This window comes from Sminthopsis crassicaudata, chromosome 2, assembly GCF_048593235.1.
Source record: "Sminthopsis crassicaudata isolate SCR6 chromosome 2, ASM4859323v1, whole genome shotgun sequence".
In the NCBI taxonomy this organism is placed as follows: Eukaryota; Metazoa; Chordata; class Mammalia; order Dasyuromorphia; family Dasyuridae; genus Sminthopsis; species Sminthopsis crassicaudata.
The window spans coordinates 470,786,773-470,806,517 of NC_133618.1; the positions used below are offsets into that span (position 1 = coordinate 470,786,773).

The 19,745-nt window shown below is 35.6% G+C and overlaps 1 protein-coding gene across 5 annotated transcripts in view; it reads left to right on the forward strand.

Annotated features, from left to right (window-relative positions):
- RALGPS1 (Ral GEF with PH domain and SH3 binding motif 1) overlaps positions 1–19,745 on the forward strand; it is a 652,627-nt gene that overhangs the window by 494,580 nt on the left and 138,302 nt on the right. For all 5 annotated transcript variants that reach the window (XM_074293129.1, XM_074293134.1, XM_074293130.1 and 2 more), the window contains 2 exons: positions 8,527–8,664; positions 14,790–14,883. In XM_074293129.1, the coding sequence (XP_074149230.1) occupies positions 8,527–8,664; positions 14,790–14,883 (232 nt within the window). The remainder of the gene's footprint in view (positions 1–8,526; positions 8,665–14,789; positions 14,884–19,745) is intronic.

The following is a 19,745-nucleotide window of genomic DNA, read 5'->3' on the forward strand; positions in this document are numbered from 1 at the left end:
TTGCACTCTTGGAGCTGATATGCCTGGAGATATATATAGATAGATAGATAGATAGATAGATAGATAGATAGATAGATAGATAGATATTTATACCTTGCACAGTACCTCGTACATTATTTTCATAATAATGTACAAGGTACTGTGCTCTGAAGACAGAAATATCAAAAATGAAAACCAATGTTCCTATGTCCCCCTAAATCTTACATTATACGTACACATTATACAACACATGCAAAGATAAGCAAATACAAAACATATGCAAAGTTATTCAAAGTAATTTAAAAACCATAGGAACACTAACTAGGAGGATGAAGAAAAGCAACATGTAGGAGGTGGCACCTGGACTGTGTTGTAAAGGGAGCCAGAGATGCTAAGAAATGGATGTAAAGATGGAATATATTCCAAATTTGGGGGACCATGTATGATAAATGTACTTTCTATGGCTTAATACAGAACTGATAAAAATGCTTAACAGATCAAACCTTAGAGAAAATCACTTAGGACAGAACTTTTGACATTAGATATTAATTATTAACCAAAACTTTTTGAGTTCAGTTATTCATTTGTTATCATGCAGTCTACCTCATGGATACCATAAGAGTCCCTGGCAAAAGTCTTGCTGAAATAGAAATATGTTATGTCTTTAGCATTCTCCTGTTCTACCCATCTATTAATTCTATCACATAAGGAAATGAGGTTAGTCTGGCATGATTTGTTCTTAATGAACCCATACTGGCTCATAACGATCACAGCTTTTCTTTATATGTGCTCATAAACCATCTGTTTAATAATCTATTCCAGAATCTTGCCAAGAATTGACATTAAGCTCACCAGCTAATGTTTCACAGTATTTACCACCCTCCCCTCTTTGCAAACTATGATAGTGTTTGTTGGTGCTCACTTTCACTGGGTCTACCCTACAAGCCACAGTTTCTCATAGAACATTTAACAAAAATTCAAAAATTACATCCATAAGATTTTTGAATACCTTAAGATATAATTAGTCCAGGCCTGCTGATATCAATTAACTGAAGGGAGCTAGGTGCTTTCTTACTGTATCCTTATCTCAATTTTCAATTCCCTGTTAAACATTTTCTTCATTGTGCTTCCAATCTTGAGATAATGTCCCTCTTTTATTCAATTAGGTTTTGCTAAGTATTTATTATGTGTGCTAGATGTTTGCCATCTAAAGAAAAATAAAATAATTCCTTCCCTCAAAGATCATATAATCTACTTTGGGGGAAATACATGTGCTCATACTAGAAAATACAAAACGTAGTCAAAGTAAATAGGGAATAATTTCCATGGAAACTAGACTAGCAACATAATAAATGCTTTAATAAATGCTAGCTTATTGAATGCCAGTACTGACTGTCAAATTGACGTATACCATTAAGTGCCATCCATAATCTGCAAATATGTAGATATGTGTTCCCTCTTTTCCAGTCATTCATTCCTTACTGGTCTGCTTTTCCCATTGCTGTATAACCCGTTATTTTCTGTACATGTATAACTGTCCTGTTTACTTACCTTGGAGTGTGGAAAACCTGCTCACTGATTGGTCCTAAAGCCTTCCTCCTGAGCATTATAAACTTTATTATATTAGATCCCAATGGGTATCTATTCATATCACATTGTTTTAACATTAAGATTCAGCTTCTTTGCAATGGAAGGATTTTCAGCCCTACAGAGAAAATTCTCTAACTATGAATCTTAAGATTAGATTTCTATAAACAATCAGTTCTCAGATATTCAGCATATACTACTTTTCTATCTTTTATCTTTGTTCGACTTTTTTCAATTCCTTCCATCCAAACTTGAGACCCTATGTCTCCTAAAAAATCCTGGGATGACCAAATTGGGCATCCCTCTCAGCATAAATCTTTCTTTCTTCTTTTTCCCAAGGGGCCCCTGGAGGAGTACAGCTGCTTTCCTTTTGCAGCCACCACCTGTTTCTTCCTACTCAGGGTTTCTATCCTCCCATGACCTGCTGCAGATGAAAATGCCACCTCCCAACTTCTCCTTTAATCTTATGCCCCTGAAATAAATGTAAAAATATTCATAATAAATGAGAAATAAATGGAACAAAAATTCCTCTTCTTATCCACTCATATGCATACATACTCATACCCCCTTTTCTTCTTTCACTTTGACTCTGGAGAAATATGATAGTTATATAGAACAAATGCATCTTCAGCTGCACAAAAAGTCATTTAATCTGCATTTAAAATTAAACAAAATAGCATATACTTACATTTGAAAAGAAAACAAGATCTGGATTATCCCAGGAATACATTCATAGAAATTGGGCAGGGGTCATTGTATAAGGTACAGGAGGGAACTTTTGAGCACTAGATGGAACATGAAAATTTTATAAGCTCCTTCACTCTGAGCCCTCAGCTAAAGGGTGATGAAGTTGAGGTCATATGGGTTTTCTATCTTTTTTCCACTTCTTGTCACCATCCTCAGTCCTACCATCATAGAATCAATTCTGAACAATTCCTCAGGTGACAAGAGAACCAGGTATTGATTAGGCCAGGAAAGTTGTTCAATCCATCAGTAAAAAAGCAAATGTTTACTACATTTCATGTATTTGCTAAACATTGTAATTTAAAAGAGAGAGAAAAAGCCTTCAGGAAGCTTATATTCTAATGGAAGGGAAAATATGAAAAATTCTAGTTATATACATAAGACACACAAAAATAGGAGGCAGTCTCAGAGAGGAAGGAATTAGCAATAGTGGGAGAAAAGGAAATGCAAAATACAGAAAGTAGGATATAAGCAGAGTTCTATAGACAGCTAAGGAGAAATAGGTAAGGGAGAAAGAGCATTTCAGGCATAAGGGACAGCCAGTGCAAAGGGTCAGAGATGGGAAATGGAGTATCACATGTGAAGACCAGTAAGTAGTAGGACAATGCAGATGAATAGCCAAATATGGGAGGAAGGGATAAAATTTAAGAATCCTAGAAAAGTAGAAAGAGACCATATTATAAGAGCTTTAAATGACCAAAAGAGAATTTTCATTTATTTTAGAGGCAATAGGGAATAACTTATATTAGTTAGAAGTTAAGGGAAAGAAGGTGACTGGGTCATACCTGTGTTTTGGAAAAAGCACTTTGACAGCTGAGTCAAAGATGGATTACAGCAAGAAGAGACTTGCAAAAGAGAGAAAAAATAGAGAGCTATTGCAATAGTCCAGTTGAGAGGTGATGAAGATCTCAACTAGGTTGGTGGCTGTGTCAATTGATAGATGGGAACATATATGAGAGATGTTGTGAAGACAAAAATATAAGATTTAGCAGTGAATTAGTTACATTTGGTAAGTGAAAATGAAGAATTGAAAATTGTATGAATTGTGAGACTGAGTTACTCAGAAAATGATGGCATCCTCATTTCTAGTAAGGAAGTTGAGAAGAAGGCAGGACTTAGGAAAGGATGGATGATGAGTTTCATTTTTGAAATGTTGAATTTGAGTTGATTGTGAAACATCCAGTTTGAGGTATTGCTGAGCATCGGCATCAAATCAGTAGAGAAAAGGAAGATACAGAACAGAAAAGAGGGAAATCCAAAGTAGTAATGCTGGTGAGGTAAGAAATGGCCCTGTGCTTACCAGCTGGTCCTAAATGGCTACTAATATAAAAGGGGTGTGTGTGTGTGTGTGTGTGTGTGTGTGTGTGTGTGTGTGTGTGTGTGTGTGTGTAAATCACAGTTCATCAATAGAGACTTTGCTTTTAATAGTCAATAGTTATTCATTTATGTGACAAATTCCAGCTCTCTGAAACAAACATCTTTCGAATTCTGGGCTCTCATATGGGCATAGCTGGTAAAGATTAGGAATTTAGGTTGTAGCATTGGAGCAAAGCAGTAAATGATGGTGAATTGCTCTAAACATTTAAGAATCTAGATGATATTCTTAAGTGTTTGAGGGAGTTTTATTTACTTATCAGAGAAATAGACCCAGAGTCAGGGTTAGTCTGTTTATATTCATTTCAATACTTGAAAGATCTGCAATTTGAGCTATGTGGGTAGGTAGTCCCTCTACAGAGAAAGCTCACAGCCTCTTAGTAGTCTGTCTTCATGAGTTACTGCAGCCAAAAGAATTCATCACCCAATGGCCAACCCTCTGGTGTTTATCCTCTCCCCATTTAACTCGTCTGGTTGTTGGATGACAGATACAGTCTGTTGCCAAGCCTATACTCAAATCCTTTCCAGCTCGGTAGGAACAAACAGAGCCTATGTTGTCTCTTCTGGTCTAGTCTGAAGAAACCCAAGGTTACCACCAAAGAATGATTAGTAGCATCTCTGAGAAACCCACATCATTCACAGAAATTTAAAGTTTTCTTAGGGAATTACAGTTATGTATGAATGTCTGTGTGTTTCTATGAAGGGGAGAAGTAAGACAGAAGTTTGAGGGCCAACGGTTGAAATCATCAGTACATGGTCAGAAACAAAATAATGCAAAGAGGGGAAAAAATTGGAGTGATTCCCTCCCCTACCTCTATCCTCAGCCACTGGGAACCTCATAATTTATGGGTGCTTTTCTGAGGGATAGAAAACACCCCCAGATTGTACTGTGTCCTTGTAGTCTTTCTCCATTTCATAATGGGTACTTGCTCCTTCCCCAAAGGCACACAACTGACTTGTAGATGGAGATTTTTCAGAAATATTGCAGAATGCATTCATGTTTCAAATAGGGGAAATACTAAAAATAAAACTATAAAGGTATCTAGCCTCTAATCCTGCATCACTAACTGGTTTTTGGACATCTAGAGCTAGATTTCTGTCCTCACACTCAAAATGTCTAAAATATCCCTTTATCTTCCTTCCAATTTCCCTATTACTCCACTACTCTCAGTCATTTAGATTCATAACTTGAGTGTTATCCTCAAATTTATATTTCTGCTTACACAGATCTTGTCATCTTAACCCACACAACATCCCTCATACAAAGTCTCTTCTCTCCATTCACATAGCTATTACATTCAATCAAGCCCCCGTGCCTTCTCATCTGGACTATTCAGTAGCCTCCACTTTGTTCTTCCTGTCTCATCTCTTAATGCTCTGAATCATTCTCTACTCAGCTGCCAAAATGATTTTCCTAAAGCATAGATCTGGTCATGTCACCCTGTCCTATTCAATAACCTCCAGTGACTACCTGTTACCTCAATGGTCAAATATAAAGTCCTTCTATTTGCCATATAAAGCTCTTCACATAACCACTCATCCAGTTTTTCACACTTAATTTTCTTCTATAAAGTCTATCATCTTATCTATCTTAAACTGTCCTGCTACTTACTGTCTCTCTCACACAACATTCCATTTCCCATCTCTGCACCTTTGTACCGGCTGTGCTCCAAGCCTACAATGTTCTTCCTTTTTACCTCAGCTTCTTAAATTCTGTAGTTTCCTTCAAGACTTAGATAAAATTTCTCTTTTTACAATAGCCTTGAAGGTAGTAACTACCCTCTGAGGTTTCCTTTCATCTATATTTCATGTATGTTCATAGCTATTTACATGTTCTCTCTCTCTCTCTCTCTCTCTCTTTCTCTCTCTCTCTCTCTCTCTCTCTCTCTCTCTCTCTCTCTCTCTCTGTCTCTCTCTCTCCCTCCCTCCCTCCCTCTCTCTCTTCCTCCCTCCCTCTCTCTCTCTCTCTCTCTCTCTCTCTCTCTCTCTCTCTCTCTCTCTCTCTCTCTCTTTTATTAGAATATGAACTCATGTGAAAGCAAGCATTGGATTTGCCTTTATTTGTACTCCCAACAAATGTCTTGAATATACTAAAAGCTTGTTGATTGACCAACTGACTGAAGATCCATCCAACTTTGTATTTTATACTTTTATATTGATCTGATTATAGATTCATATTCTAGTCACCTTCCCCTTTAGCAAAGAGAATAGCTTCCTTTTCTTTAGAAACAGGAATAAATAAGAATAGGTAAAGAAAATAGATAAAGTCTTAGAAGAAGTATGAACTATGGAGTATAGCAGGGAGATGATGACATATTGCCTAGATTTTCCAACTAAAATAAGAATCAAAGACTTCTACAAGGAGGGTGGGGAGGAAGAATTAAAGAAGGGAAAGAATAGTCATTAAGAAAGGGTAGAGTCAATCAAAGAAGAATAAAAAGTTTTTCTGTACAACAGTGAGTACTCAGTTGAAACTGTACTATGTAGTTGACCCAGTCAACATGGTATTGTGATGCCTCCAATTTTCCAAGGGTTGTTGATGAAAATAGAAATTGTAAAATGATTTTAATAGATCAAGAAATATACATCAGGGCAATATTTAAGATTCCATCTTGCATGCATTAAATTTGCAAAAATGGCCAGAAAAAAAGATAAAAATCCTGTATTGATGGGGCTACAAAAATATCCTGTGTTGTTGATGGAACTATAAACAAATATAAAGTTTTTTGGAGAACAAGTTGGCAATTACAAATAGGAGTGATAAAACTGATAATCCTATTCCTTGGACTATGTTCTAAATATATTACTAGAAGAACAGAAAAGGACTTCAAAATAATCAAAGAAGAAGAGGATAACTATATATATATATATATACAAAAATATTTATGGCAACTTTTTTGTGGTGGCAAAGAACTAGAAATAAGGGGATGCCTATCATTTGAGGAATAGCTGAACAAATTAAATACTATTGTGTTGTAAGAAATGATGAAGGGGATGGTTTCAGAGAAACTTGGGAAGACTTAGTACTCTTATCTACTGTGCCATCTAGTTACCCTAAGAGAGATTGATCATGACTTTTATTGTTCAGTTTATCCAAATCCTTGTGACCCCATTTGGGGTTTTCTTGACAAAGATGCTGGAATGATTTGCTATTTCTTCTCCAGTTCATTTTACAGAGGAAGAATCTGAAGAAAACTGGATTTAGTGACTTGCCCAGAGTCATAAACGTCTGAAACTGAATTTGAACTCTGATCTTCCTGATTGCAGGAAGTCCAACATAGACCAACATAGACAACTCTATCCACTGTGACACCTAGGTGTCATCAAAATTCATATAGTTGCTTTATTTATAAGAACAAAAATAGAGAGAAATGATTGGGAAATAATTAAATACATTATGATATATCAATATAATAGATAATTATGATACTGTAAAGAGGACATGTATAAAGAATCCAAGAAGCTATAAAAAGAATCATGTGGAAACAATGCCTTAGGAGAAACAGCATAGTACAGGGGAAAGTGCATATTGACTCCAGAATCAGAGGACTTGAGTTTAAATTCTATTTTTGATAAAAGGTCTGGACCAGATGAGGTTACTTCTCAGATATTACTTCTAGCTTTATAAATCTATGATTTATAAAATATTGCAAAGTAAGGGAAATATATAATATATTGGGTTTTTTAAAGGCAATAGAGTTCAGTTAGGATACATATAATACAGGAATGATAGTAATGATATCTGACATTTATTTGGTGTTTTTATATGTACTTTTTATAACATAGACCAAATGTATTTTCATTTTGTAAAGCATATGCTATTTTTAATCAAAATGTCAATATTTTATAATTTATCACTTTATTTGGTGACTTGCCCTATATTTAGTTTGACTGACAAGATATGTTGTAGATGTTAAATAAATTATAATTCAATAAGAAAGACATCATCAAGGGCATCATTTATGTCTAGAAAAGTACATAGATTGGCCATGGAACAAGCATTATAGATAAGAAATAGATATCACAAGTGTCCGCTTGTTATTTGTGAAATAGTAAAGGATATCAAAGAGGATGTATTGGTAGCTCTGTTATGGAGTATTTTATGGGAAGTCATAGACAAGAATCATATTAAATAAGAAGGTATGAAGGGAATTCACACATTACTGAAATCACAATTCTTTTGACCTATCAAATAAATCTATATGGTATCAGTATTTCAGATTCTTTGAGGGAATGGACCATGTCATATCCAGATTTGTACATATACCCCACTATACCTGGTATAAGGCTTTGCATATTTTTAGTATTCAAAAAATATCTATTGGAATGAGCAAATGAGGGGATGAATGACTGATTCTGACATTATAATATTATATATAATATAAATATATTATTTATAATATAATATGAAATACTATACTTTTAAATAAATTTAACAAAGTATAGACAATAAATCAATTTTCATGGGCTAATGAAATTTCCTGACATTTCTCAGTTGGTATAGCCCCAAAATATTTTTCACTGCAAACTTAAATGAGCTTAAAATTTGGTCAGCATTTTTTTAGCAGATGTTAATTTTTAGTGCTACCCAGATACTTCCCTTGCAGTTGACCAGCTTATGAATAAAATGAGAACTGCCCATTAAAACTGAACTGTCAGTCCTTCCAAAACATTTGAACCATGTTCTGCTTGCCTTGTGGGAGAGTAGAAGGAGGGGGAGGTGATGAGAGAGGGGAGACAAGCAAGGGAAGTTTGTTTGCCTCTATTTATTTCTATGATGTCATTTCCCTTTATACTAAAGGTAGCTCATTTCATGTTCTTAAATATTGACTTTCATTTCAGGAATTTATCTTCTGGATTTAATCTACATTGATTCTGCATACCCAGCTTCAGGAAGCATCATGGAAAATGAACAAAGATCTAATCAGATGAACAATATTCTGCGAATAATAGCTGATTTACAAGTCTCCTGTAGCTATGGTTAGTAATTTTATATGTTAAAACAGTAGCCTCTTTTCTTCAGCACAGACCAGTAAAATGTTTGTATTTTAGTGCCTTCCCCACCAGAAATCTTTAGGTCCCATCATCATCATCATCATCATCATCATCATCATCATCATCATCACCACCACTATTCATATTTCTGTAGAGCTCAAAGTTTTCTCTACAAAAACTGACTGAAGGAGGAAATACCTCCATTTTACAGATGAGAGAATTGAGGCACTAAGATCATATACACAATAAATGGCAAAGTGGGATATGAACTCAGGCAGTTCTCCTGACTCCAAATCAAATATACATCTCTCCACATTTCCCCACCCAATATAAATCTTCATTTTAATAATGGAAACAGATGCTGTAGGAATTCATTGAAAAGCCAAGAAGAAGTTACTGCTGCCAGTTTCACTCCTCTGCTTCCTTCCATGGATATAACGATGACATCATGGAACATAAAGACATTGCAGTTTAGTGGAAAGAGAATTAGATTTGGAGAAAGAAAACCCAGATTAGAATCTTGGCTCACCATTTGCTAAAGACATAACTTTTTGTTGTCCTACCTGAAAGAGGGTTGGTTATGTGATTGCTAAGGTCTAATCCAGAAATTAGGAGTGATAGTCTTCCAAATAGCAGAACATGCTTTGATTCCCACTTCTCAGCTCACCATAGCAACCACCAATGAAGTGTTTGGGCCCTGCTTAGTGGGTGTTTGAACCAATGTATTTCCCCAACATCCCATATGTTGTTCTATTAACATTTGATATCTTGTTCTGGAGGATTTTCGTTGGGCACAAAATTATCCAAGAATATGTATATAGAAGTAAAGAATGAAAGAGAAGACTTGTTTTTAACTCATAGTAAGTGCCATCCTGGGATCTCCAAACCTTATTTGGGATTTAGGAACCAAAGGAAATTTAGGGAACATTATTTAGGGAATAGTAAAGGAAGACATCCCTCCTGCTGCCCTTCACTCTGGTCATTCATCTGGAGTACTGTAGTCATCTCTGGGTGCCACAAGTTTAGAATGGGCTTTGACAAACTGGAATTAATCCCAAAAGTGGTCAAAGGCCCAGAAACCTTGCTATAGATAAACTGTTTAAAATGATGAAGGTTGGTTAGGTAAGTCTGGAGGAAAGAAAGCTTGATAGAGTCATGATGGCTTTCTTCAGATTCTGAAGGGCTGTAATGGAGAAGATTAGAACTTGTTCTACTCAATTCAGAAGAAAACAGGCAGATTTCCATTTATTATAATTGCTAGAAAAGAATTCCTTAATAATTAAAGTGCTCCAAAGGTAGATTGAAATGCTTTGGGGCAAGGGGGAATTCCCATTATAAGAGGATTTGAAGTAAAAGTGAGAGGAATACTTTTCAGGGATTTACTGAGGGGATTTCCAGTTAAGTAGTGATTGTACTCTTTTTTTCCTCCAGATCCCTTATGTTGCCTTTAAGAGTCTATGATTCCATGATTACTTTGGTGCAATAGAAACATAGCCTTTGTTTTCCTTCAAATAACTTACTCATAGCTTTTTTTTCCTGTGTAACTTTCCTATTTTAAAACTTATTAATAGAATCCTACCTTTATAAATGGAATATGCACAGACTCTTGGGATAATAGAATGTTAGAGCTGGAAGGATCTCTGGAACATTAGAGGATTAGAATATGGAACATACAAGGCTAGAATTAGGGCCTTACAATATAGAATTTTAGAATACAAAACATAGAATGTCAGAACTGGGAGGGACAGTATTGAAAGTCCCAGAATTTCAGAATTAAAATGGTTCTTGAAGGTCATCTAGTCCAACCTCTCTTGCACAGGAATCCTTTTAATAAATTTGGTTTGCTGCACAACATGATATATATTCCTAGCAAAATCCAATGATAATAATAGTAATTAATTTGGATTTATATAGCAATTTTACTCACCACTTACTCCTAAGTCTAATGACTTCTTATTTGGTTATTTGTTTTTAGTTTGGAAAATTGTTTAATTTTTAAAATCAATGAAGGGTATGAGCTTCTAAAATTGATTGGAAGAAGAGGCTTGGAGGTTGATCTAGGGAATGATGGGTATACATACAGTTCTCTGAAAAAAAAATACACACCCCAACTTCAAGTTTCTTAGGTCTAGTCAATCAACAAAGCAATAAATTAAACTTTGATTTATAGAGTTTGTCCATTTTAAAAATATAAATGCTCACACTGAAAATTTAACAGTCAGATCTCCTGAGTTCTTTCCAGCTGCCTCCAACACACTGACAATGGGGGGCCCAGCCAGTGTTTTTATCAGTTAAAGGAAGTACTGATGGTGAAAACTCCCTTCCCAAAGCTGATTGACTCCTGCTCTATAATTTAGCCTTAGGGAGTTGCCTAACTCTTTGGAAAATTCTAGATCTGAGTAGAAAATGAGAAATGTGATACTGTGGATAATATTTAAGTCTAATGTGAAGGGTCTGAGGAAAAGCCTGCAACAGGAAAGAATGGTCCTTGAATATTGAATAAGCATAGATCCCCAGGAATAGTAGTGCCTTCCCTATGAAGGCTATCAAAGTGGACAATTAAACTTAGGTTATACAGCTCATGTTTATTCTTAAATTCAGAGGATTACCATGATTGCTTGAGAAATAGATTCAGCACAGCTTGTGCCAGCAAGAAAAAATAAAACCCTCAATCCTTTGAGGTAAATATCCTAAACAGCAGCATTTTTAATGCCAGGATTTGGGGACAAGTTTTAATTTATTTTATCTTATTAAATAAACAAATAGTCCAGTGGTGGAATTATTATTGAGATCTCTAAAAATAACAGTTTATATCTAGTAGCAAAGCATCTTATTAGTATCTTATTTGATTACGTCTTGATAATCATTTGAAATAGCTATTTCAAATCCCATAGAGTAAGGGAAGATGAAAAAGAACAGTCTACTATGTACTAGTGTGCTCAGTGCTTTACAAATATTAAAACAGTCCTAGGAGGAACTATTTTTATTCCCATTGTATAGATGACAAAAGTGAGGCAAAGAGAAGTTAAATGATCTGGGGAGAATCACACAGCCAATGTGTGATGCCATATTTGAACTTCTGTCTCCTGAAGCCCAATCTCAACATTTTAGTCACTGTGTCAAACTGAAGCTCAGAACTAAGGTGATTTTTCATCTGGGACTGAACACAGGTGTCCTGAATCATTCATTCAGTCAATAAACATTTATAATATACCTATTATTCCTACTGAGTTCTAGGCATTATATAAGTAGTAGGGATACAAAGAAAAACCAAAAACAGTCCCCATCTTCCCAGAATACAAGCCTCATATTCTTTCCAGGGCAATAGACTTCTCTTTGACCAAGGCTGTAGTACTTAGAGGAGCTCATCCAGAAGAGGTGCCCAAGTATAGGAGAGAACTAGAATCCAAAACACTTGAAGAATCTAGAGGAACTCAATGTTGAACTTCAGTTTTCTTCATCTGTAAAATTAGAGGAAGGACTAAATGACTTTTCAAGTTACTTCCAGATAAATCCAGTGATCCTATGAACTGGGAATTTTTAACTTGTGTTAGAGGAAATGAAAATTAGTATGGTATGGTATATATAGTTGAGTATCAAATTCAAATAGAAATGGAGCCCTGCCTGCCACATAGCGACTTAGAAAATCACAAATTAACATTATCTGTGTTCTGTTGCTTTTTCTTTATTTTGTTAAACATTTTCCAACAATAATTTAATCTAATTCAATCTTAGGGGAATGGAAAAGAGAATTGGCCTTGAAAACTGGGGGGGGGGGGGGAAGGACCAAAAAAAATTACTTAATAGCTGTGGGACCCTGAGCAAGTTACTTAACCACAGTTTCCTCACCAAACAAACAAACAAACAAACAAACTAGAAGGCCTGAGACATATTTTGTTTTCAATATGGCCAAAACAGTGGTTCATTTTCTTTGACTATACATATTTGTAACGGGTTTTTTTATTATTGTATTCAGAGAGGAATATGTGAAGAGCAAAGAATGAAATTCTGAAAATTTAATTTAAAATAAAAGAAAATATTTTCATTAAAAAGAAAGAAAGAAAGAAAACTAGAAGGCCTAGATTCAAGTTCCAGCTTTGACACATACTGGCAGTGTGCTCTGAGGAGTCTTTTACCTTCCCTGTGTTATGGATAACTTGCTAAGATTGTATCTTTAAAAAAAATTCTACTAACTAATCATTTAAAATTTAATTTAATTTTTTGAATTCATAAACATTTGTTTTCTCTCACATCACATTTGAAAAAAAAATTAAAAAAAATAAAGAAGTTGTAGAAAAAGTGCTGGCCTGCATTGGAAGAAGGAATTTCCTTGCCCAAGAGTTCCTTTTAATATTGAAATTGCCCATTCAGAAAATATTCACTAAGGGAAAGCTTAGACATGATTATTGTCCTTTAAGTATTTTAGTCTTGTCATATGGAAGAAGGATGAGTTATTCTTCTAGGTTCAATAGAGCAAATTGTATAAGAGATAACAGATTTTAATTTCATTAAGGAAAAACTTCCCAGCAATAAAACTTGTCCAAAAGTGACATACACTATATCAGGAGGTGGGAATCTCTAAGCTAGGTGACTACTTGTTGAGGATATTAAAGCAGGGATCCCTATTTAATTGTAAATTGGATTGCATGACTTTTCAGGTTCCTTGCAGTTCTGAGATTCTTGTATTCTGTGAATCATTGCAGGTCTTAGGCAGGAAAATTTGATTTTTCTGTGGTTGACCCATTGGTGGGTGAGTCCTGACCTCTTGTTCCTGTTGAAAAATATGCAACTTGATTCATCCAGAACTAACTCTAGAGCCCATCTGCAACCTGTTGCAGTGAGTAAGGAAGAGTAAATGAATGCTTCAAGATAGGTGACTGTGATTGATGAAATTAGCCCTGTATCAGAGAAGTTTTGGGCTAATAAGAGTTACTTTTTCCCTAAAATGGGAATTTTTCATAGTTTACCTTTTAATGTCAGAGAGAGAGAGAGAGAGAGAGAGAGAGAGAGAGAGAGAGAGAGAGAGAGAGAGAGAGAGAGAAAGCTAAGAGAATGCTGACAGATAAACACTTAAAGTTGCTACCTCAGATTCAGCATAGCTGCAAGTGCATCTTTTGCCTCCCCCATCCCAAATTTTTTGTTTTTCATGATGGGATTCCACCCTCCCAGAAAATTCATCAAGATCTCAGAATTATCTTTGACTTTTTCTTCTGTCTCTGTACTCCCAACCAATCAACTGCCAAATTCTGTGTTTCCATCTCTGAAATAACTTCTGCATCCATTATCTATTCCCCACTCCTATTGGTACCAGAGTAGTTCAGGTCTTCATCTTTTCTTCCAGGACTATTATAAGAATTTCCTAATTGGTCTTTATTTCTCTGGTCTATCCTCTCTATAGTCTGCACTCCACACTTCTTCAAGAGTAATTTTCCTATTGTATTATATTGTATTCCTCTTCTCAGAAACCTTGTGTTTTCTCATTCTCTCCCAAATGAAGTTTAAATTCCTGATCCTGACATTCAATACCCTTCACATTCTAGCTCAAACCAACTTTATCTCATGTTACTTCCCTGATTGTGCTGTACATTTTAGACGAGGAAGACAGACTACAGAGAGAATAGACTAGAGGCATGAAGTCCAATTAGGCACAACCAAATAGATTATTCTGTATTTTTCATTATTATTCTGCCCTTTTTCCTTTCTGTGACATAATGGCTTCTACCATTATTACTTTTCCCACTCTTCACCTACATTATGAATCTTTCTTTTTTCTTCTTTCTTTTTTTTTTGAATCTTTCTTTTTTCAAGTCTTTCCTTTCTTTTAAACCCCTATTCAGATTCTACTTTCACATGAAACCAACTCTCTCCCCTTTCACTCTCCATCTTTTCATGTGAAAATAGTCTCTCCTCCAGTTTTTGATAGGATTTTGCCTGTATCTCTCCTTTGTACTTACCTCATCCTCCCCTTTTTTCAGTTGAATAGTCACCTCCTTGAGGGCAGGGATTGCCATTCTTTTTCTTTGTGCCTCTATAGCAATTACAGACCTTTGTTCACTTGAGGAATTGAGCCAAATTTTGTATTTGAAATGAATTTTCTTTGATTTTTACAGATCACCTCATAACGTTACCACATGTGCAAAAGTATTTGAAATCTGTTCGCTATATCGAGGAGCTTCAGAAGTTTGTCGAAGATGACAATTACAAGTAAGTCAGACTGTGATAGGAGATAGCCAACGTGAACTTTTGTGTAAGGGTGATTGGAGAGATTCACTGCAATCTCTCCTGTCTCTTAGTTTTTACACGGGTAGCTTCAAGCCAAGGGGAACTGGTCTAGCAAATTAATGTGCATTTCTTTTCCTTGTTGTCCCATAATCATTCACAGGTATTCAACCTATGTGCTAGGAACATTGTTTTAGATTTTTTTTTTTAAGATTCTATGGATACCACTAGCACAAACAGATTGTTGTAATATGATGGAAAGAGTTCTGGCTCAAAAGTCAGAGGATTTTTGAATGAACAACCATATTTACTGTCTAGCAAGTGTGAAAAGATGGAAAGCAGACACTCTACTAAAACACTTCATTTGGTTGATTTTATTATCAAATAATTTTTTCATGATTTGAAGTTTGAGGTGGGAGAAGGTTTTACTATACTAATGTATTAGTGTGTTGTTCCTTGGGATTTAGAGACATACTTCAAAATGTCTAGTTGGGTAACACAATTTAGGATATCTCACTGGATGACACAAATATCTTGCTTTGTTCCATTCTGATGGTATGACTCAAGCTGTCCATCTTAAGTCTTGGGATACATACCTCAGGATATCCTTCTCAGTGATACCTTGTTTCTCACTGAGTGACATGGCTTGAGATATTTCATTAGCTAATATGTCTTGGATCATGCAATGCTATAAAACTCTGTTTACTCTGTCCTCTATCTTGGACTGTTTCATTGTATGATGTGACTTAAGTCCTTTAATTGGTTGACAGTATAAAATATCTCATTGGCTTATCAACTTTAGTTTGTCTCATTTTGTGATATATTTTGGGTCTTCTCATTGCACACAATTTTTGGATTGTCTTATTGAATGATGTGTTGTAATGTTGGAGAAACTGAGGTAAGATAGAGATTAGAGAGTATTTAATATTTTATTTGAAAGGGAGAGATTTACTGGGACCAAATGGGTCCATGGTTTGATCCCAGGGCTGAATGAGACTATCGTCTCCAAGAATCCAGCAAACAATGTGAGTTCTCAATGGCATATATACACATGGCTCAGACTCAGGGGGCAGACCAAAGCAGGGGCGGAGTCAAAGTACTGAGAGAGGGAACCCGGGACTAACAATCTAGCTCTGACAGGGTGAGGGGAGGCATGGGAACATCTGATAATTGGGATTACAGAGTAGGGAGAGGCACCCAACATTCTGATGATGCCTAAGATAGAAGAACTTTCTCGTTATCTGGATCATCATGATTAGGAGGGAGGGGTAGAAACTGAGGCAGAACAATTCAGGAAAATCAAGACAGGACAATTTAGGGAAACCGAGTCAGGACAATTATGGAAACCGAGTCAGGATGCTAAAAGAGAACTGTGGCACAACAACGTCAAGAGGTCTGATCTTACAGTGATAAGATTGCTAACCTAATGAATTGTATGTGCTTTGATGAAGCATTAGAAGTATGGGTGAACTAGGCTTTGAAAAGTAAGTGTTTAAATTAACAAAGAGATAAGAATGAGTTAGAGAAAGAAAAGAAAAGAAAAGCAGGATCAGAATGAGATCAGTAGAGGAATAAAAGAAAGGGAAGAGGAGCTAGATAAACAGCAAGAAGCAAAGGGTGACTCTTCTCAATTCAGTTACATGAAAGAAAAAGAAACTAAGAATTCTTATTAATGTCATATGTGTTTGAGAAGTCCTGTAACCAGAGTTTCAGAGCTGAGAATATTCTTAGAGCAAAGAAAATCTTCTGCCCACTACACAAAGTCCCCCCCTACAAAAATCTTAATAGTTTCTATTTGGACTCTTGATATGATGGGGAACTCATTTATCTTGGGAGTCAGCCCATTCCACTCCTATGCAGCTTCATTCCTAATTTGTCTGTATTATAAGGAGAAGCTTCATGGTGTGGTAGAGTCTTGCATTTATGGTCAGTAATTTGTACATCCAGGTTCAGCTCTGACATTTGCTAGTTGTATAAGACTGGACAAATCATTCAGTTGAAGACCTCAGTTGTCTTAAATATAAAATGGGGACAATGATATTTGTAATACCCATCTCAGAGGATAGTAAAGTCAGAGTTTTGTGAATGTCAAAGTATTATATATGAGTTATCAATATGGAATCTGCCTCATTATATGAGTCTTTCCTTGTGTGAATTAAAATGAATCTCCCTACCCTCTTCTTACCCCAGTCCCCACACAGGTGTGTAAGGGAAAGATGACTTGCTTTCAACATTTACAGGCCAGCCTGACTCTTTTGCCAAAGTCTTTTAAGTCTCAAAGAAACTAAATTAATAAATGATGGTACACACTTGGATGGACAGTCCATAGAGCTGTTCAAAATGGTGCTAAATTTTGACTGGTTATTGAAAATAGACAATGAACTGGGCTCAGAATTGAAAAGGAGGAAGAAAGTATGCCAGATTGCATTTGAGAAATTATTCATCTTTTTGAAAAAATACCTCAGTATTTCTCCTCCTGTGATTCAATATGACTGTGAATCATAAAATAACTGTCTCCAGAGTTAAAGTTGCAGATCACTACTCCAAAGGCCATGGAGAGATACATAGTGAAGGGAGAACATGGACAGTCGAAACTGGCTATCAGAAGATACATTATCAAAAAGATGCCCAACTGGAACTTTGGGAGGGCTGGTTGTGGAACAAAAGGAGGAGGTGATATGTGATGAGTCCCAGTTCCAGAGCTAGAAGGATCTTTGGAGTCCATCTATTCCAACTCCATCATTTAAAGATGAAGTAAAGCCCAGGGAAGCTAACAGATTTATCAAAGATCACACAAGCAATAAATGTGAAAGATGAGATTTGTACCTGGGTCCTCTGATTTTTGAGCCAGAACTTTTTCCATCATATTGCAATAATCTGTTTATGTGGGTGGTGTCTATAGAATCTCAAAAAATCTAAAACAATGCCCCTAGCACTTAGGTTGAATATCTGTGAAGGATTATAGAAGAATAAGGAAAAGAAATGTCCAATAATTTGCTAGACCAGTTCCCCTTCAAATCATCCTGGGAATTCCACTCATCAAAACTGCAATGGAATTGGCTGAGGCTACAATTGGGTGGCTCTTTTGAGTGTCCACAATGCCCTTGTTTGCCCTTGAAATCAACTTGGGGAGCAAAACTGAAAGGAATGGGTAGAGTTAGAATAGTTGGTGACTTTTGCTCTAATTTCCTTAGTAACCCAAATTGCCTTCCCCCATGTGAGTATTATGAAGCTGACGGTCCTTAAAGGAGTTTGCTCAAGGTCATAGAACTAATCAATATTAGAGTCAGAATTTGAAACATCTCACTTCATAACAAGTATACGTTCTACTATAACTTCAAACATATTAAAAATTCTCTTATCTACCTATCCTAACAAGGTGGCTTCTAGGAAAGAAACAGTTTTAGTCAACTACAACTATTTTTCTCATTCCATCAATATAAATAACATTCAAACAAAAAAAAACCCATCAAATTCTGATATTTTACAGGCTCTGCGATGTCTTCACAAGATATTGTGCTTATAATATAATTATAAAATAATGATAATTCCCAATTACACAAAAAAATCAACCTTATCATAGTTGTATTTTATAATAAGATGAATAATTTAGCCTTTTATCATTGGTCTACCAGTCAAATTCTAAGATTTAGATAAAGAACTTAGAATCTTCAGTGACAACCTAGTGCCAGCTGAATAAGGTAAACTCCCGACTATGGCGTTCAAGGCTTTCCATAATATAGCTCAGTTTATTGTCCAGACTTATCTCATAATGTTTTTGTTCATATATTTCAATATTCATATAATATTCCCCTTCACTTATTACATATTCATATGATAAATTGTATTTTGTCAATCTGGATTTTGCTCCGTCTTTCACTCTTATTCTACCCCCTCTTATCTTCATTCCTTTATCCCCATGACTGAGTTAAACTCCTACCCATGTCCATCCATTAAATTACTTTGCTCCCTGGAAGCATAGCTGCCTCCCCCTCCTGGAAGTCTTCTCTAAAATTCCAACTACATTGCTTCAGGTAAGAGGAGTCTCTAATTTATACCAGTACTTTGCCTAGACCTCTCCTTGCTGCTTATCATACTTTTAAGTAAATGATTTAGTTGCAGAGACTTGATCTTCTTTCCTTTTAGATTTTTTTTCTTATTAAATTATAAGCTTATTGATCCAGGACTATCTTTGGGTTCTTAGTACTTAGTCCAATGCTTTATACATTTTAAGCTCTTAATAAATATTGGTTGGCTTAAACTGAATTCAGTTATAATTGCTCCTCAATCATTGTCTGGCACATTGGTAAAGAGAGAGTCATAGAGACATTATTTCATTCCAGATCCTAGTTAATTTATTTTCCTGGCTTCTGAATGCAAGCTGTGAAGCTTGTTGGAACATTTTTTTGCACAACATTCATATGGTAACAAGAAAACAAGATTTGTGTAGTGTTAGTATGAAGATGTATATGACTGAATATGTGTGTATATATATGAGAGTGTTAAGATATAGGTGTGTGACAATGTGAAGGAGCAAGTATGTGTATGAGCATATATATATATATATATATATATATATATATATATATATATATATATATATATATATATACATATATATATATGAAAATACAAGAATTTGTGATATGAAAACGTAAGAGCATGAAAATCTGAGGGCTGTCTGTGTTGTAACTGTGTGAGAGAGGGCACATGAGGATATGTGTGCATATAAGAGTGTGAGGGGGCATGTGTGTCAGAGTATGAGGACCTATATATGTGTGAGGATGTGAGGGCATGTGTATGTGCACATGAGTGACCATGTGCAGTGTGTGAGATAGTTGTGGTAG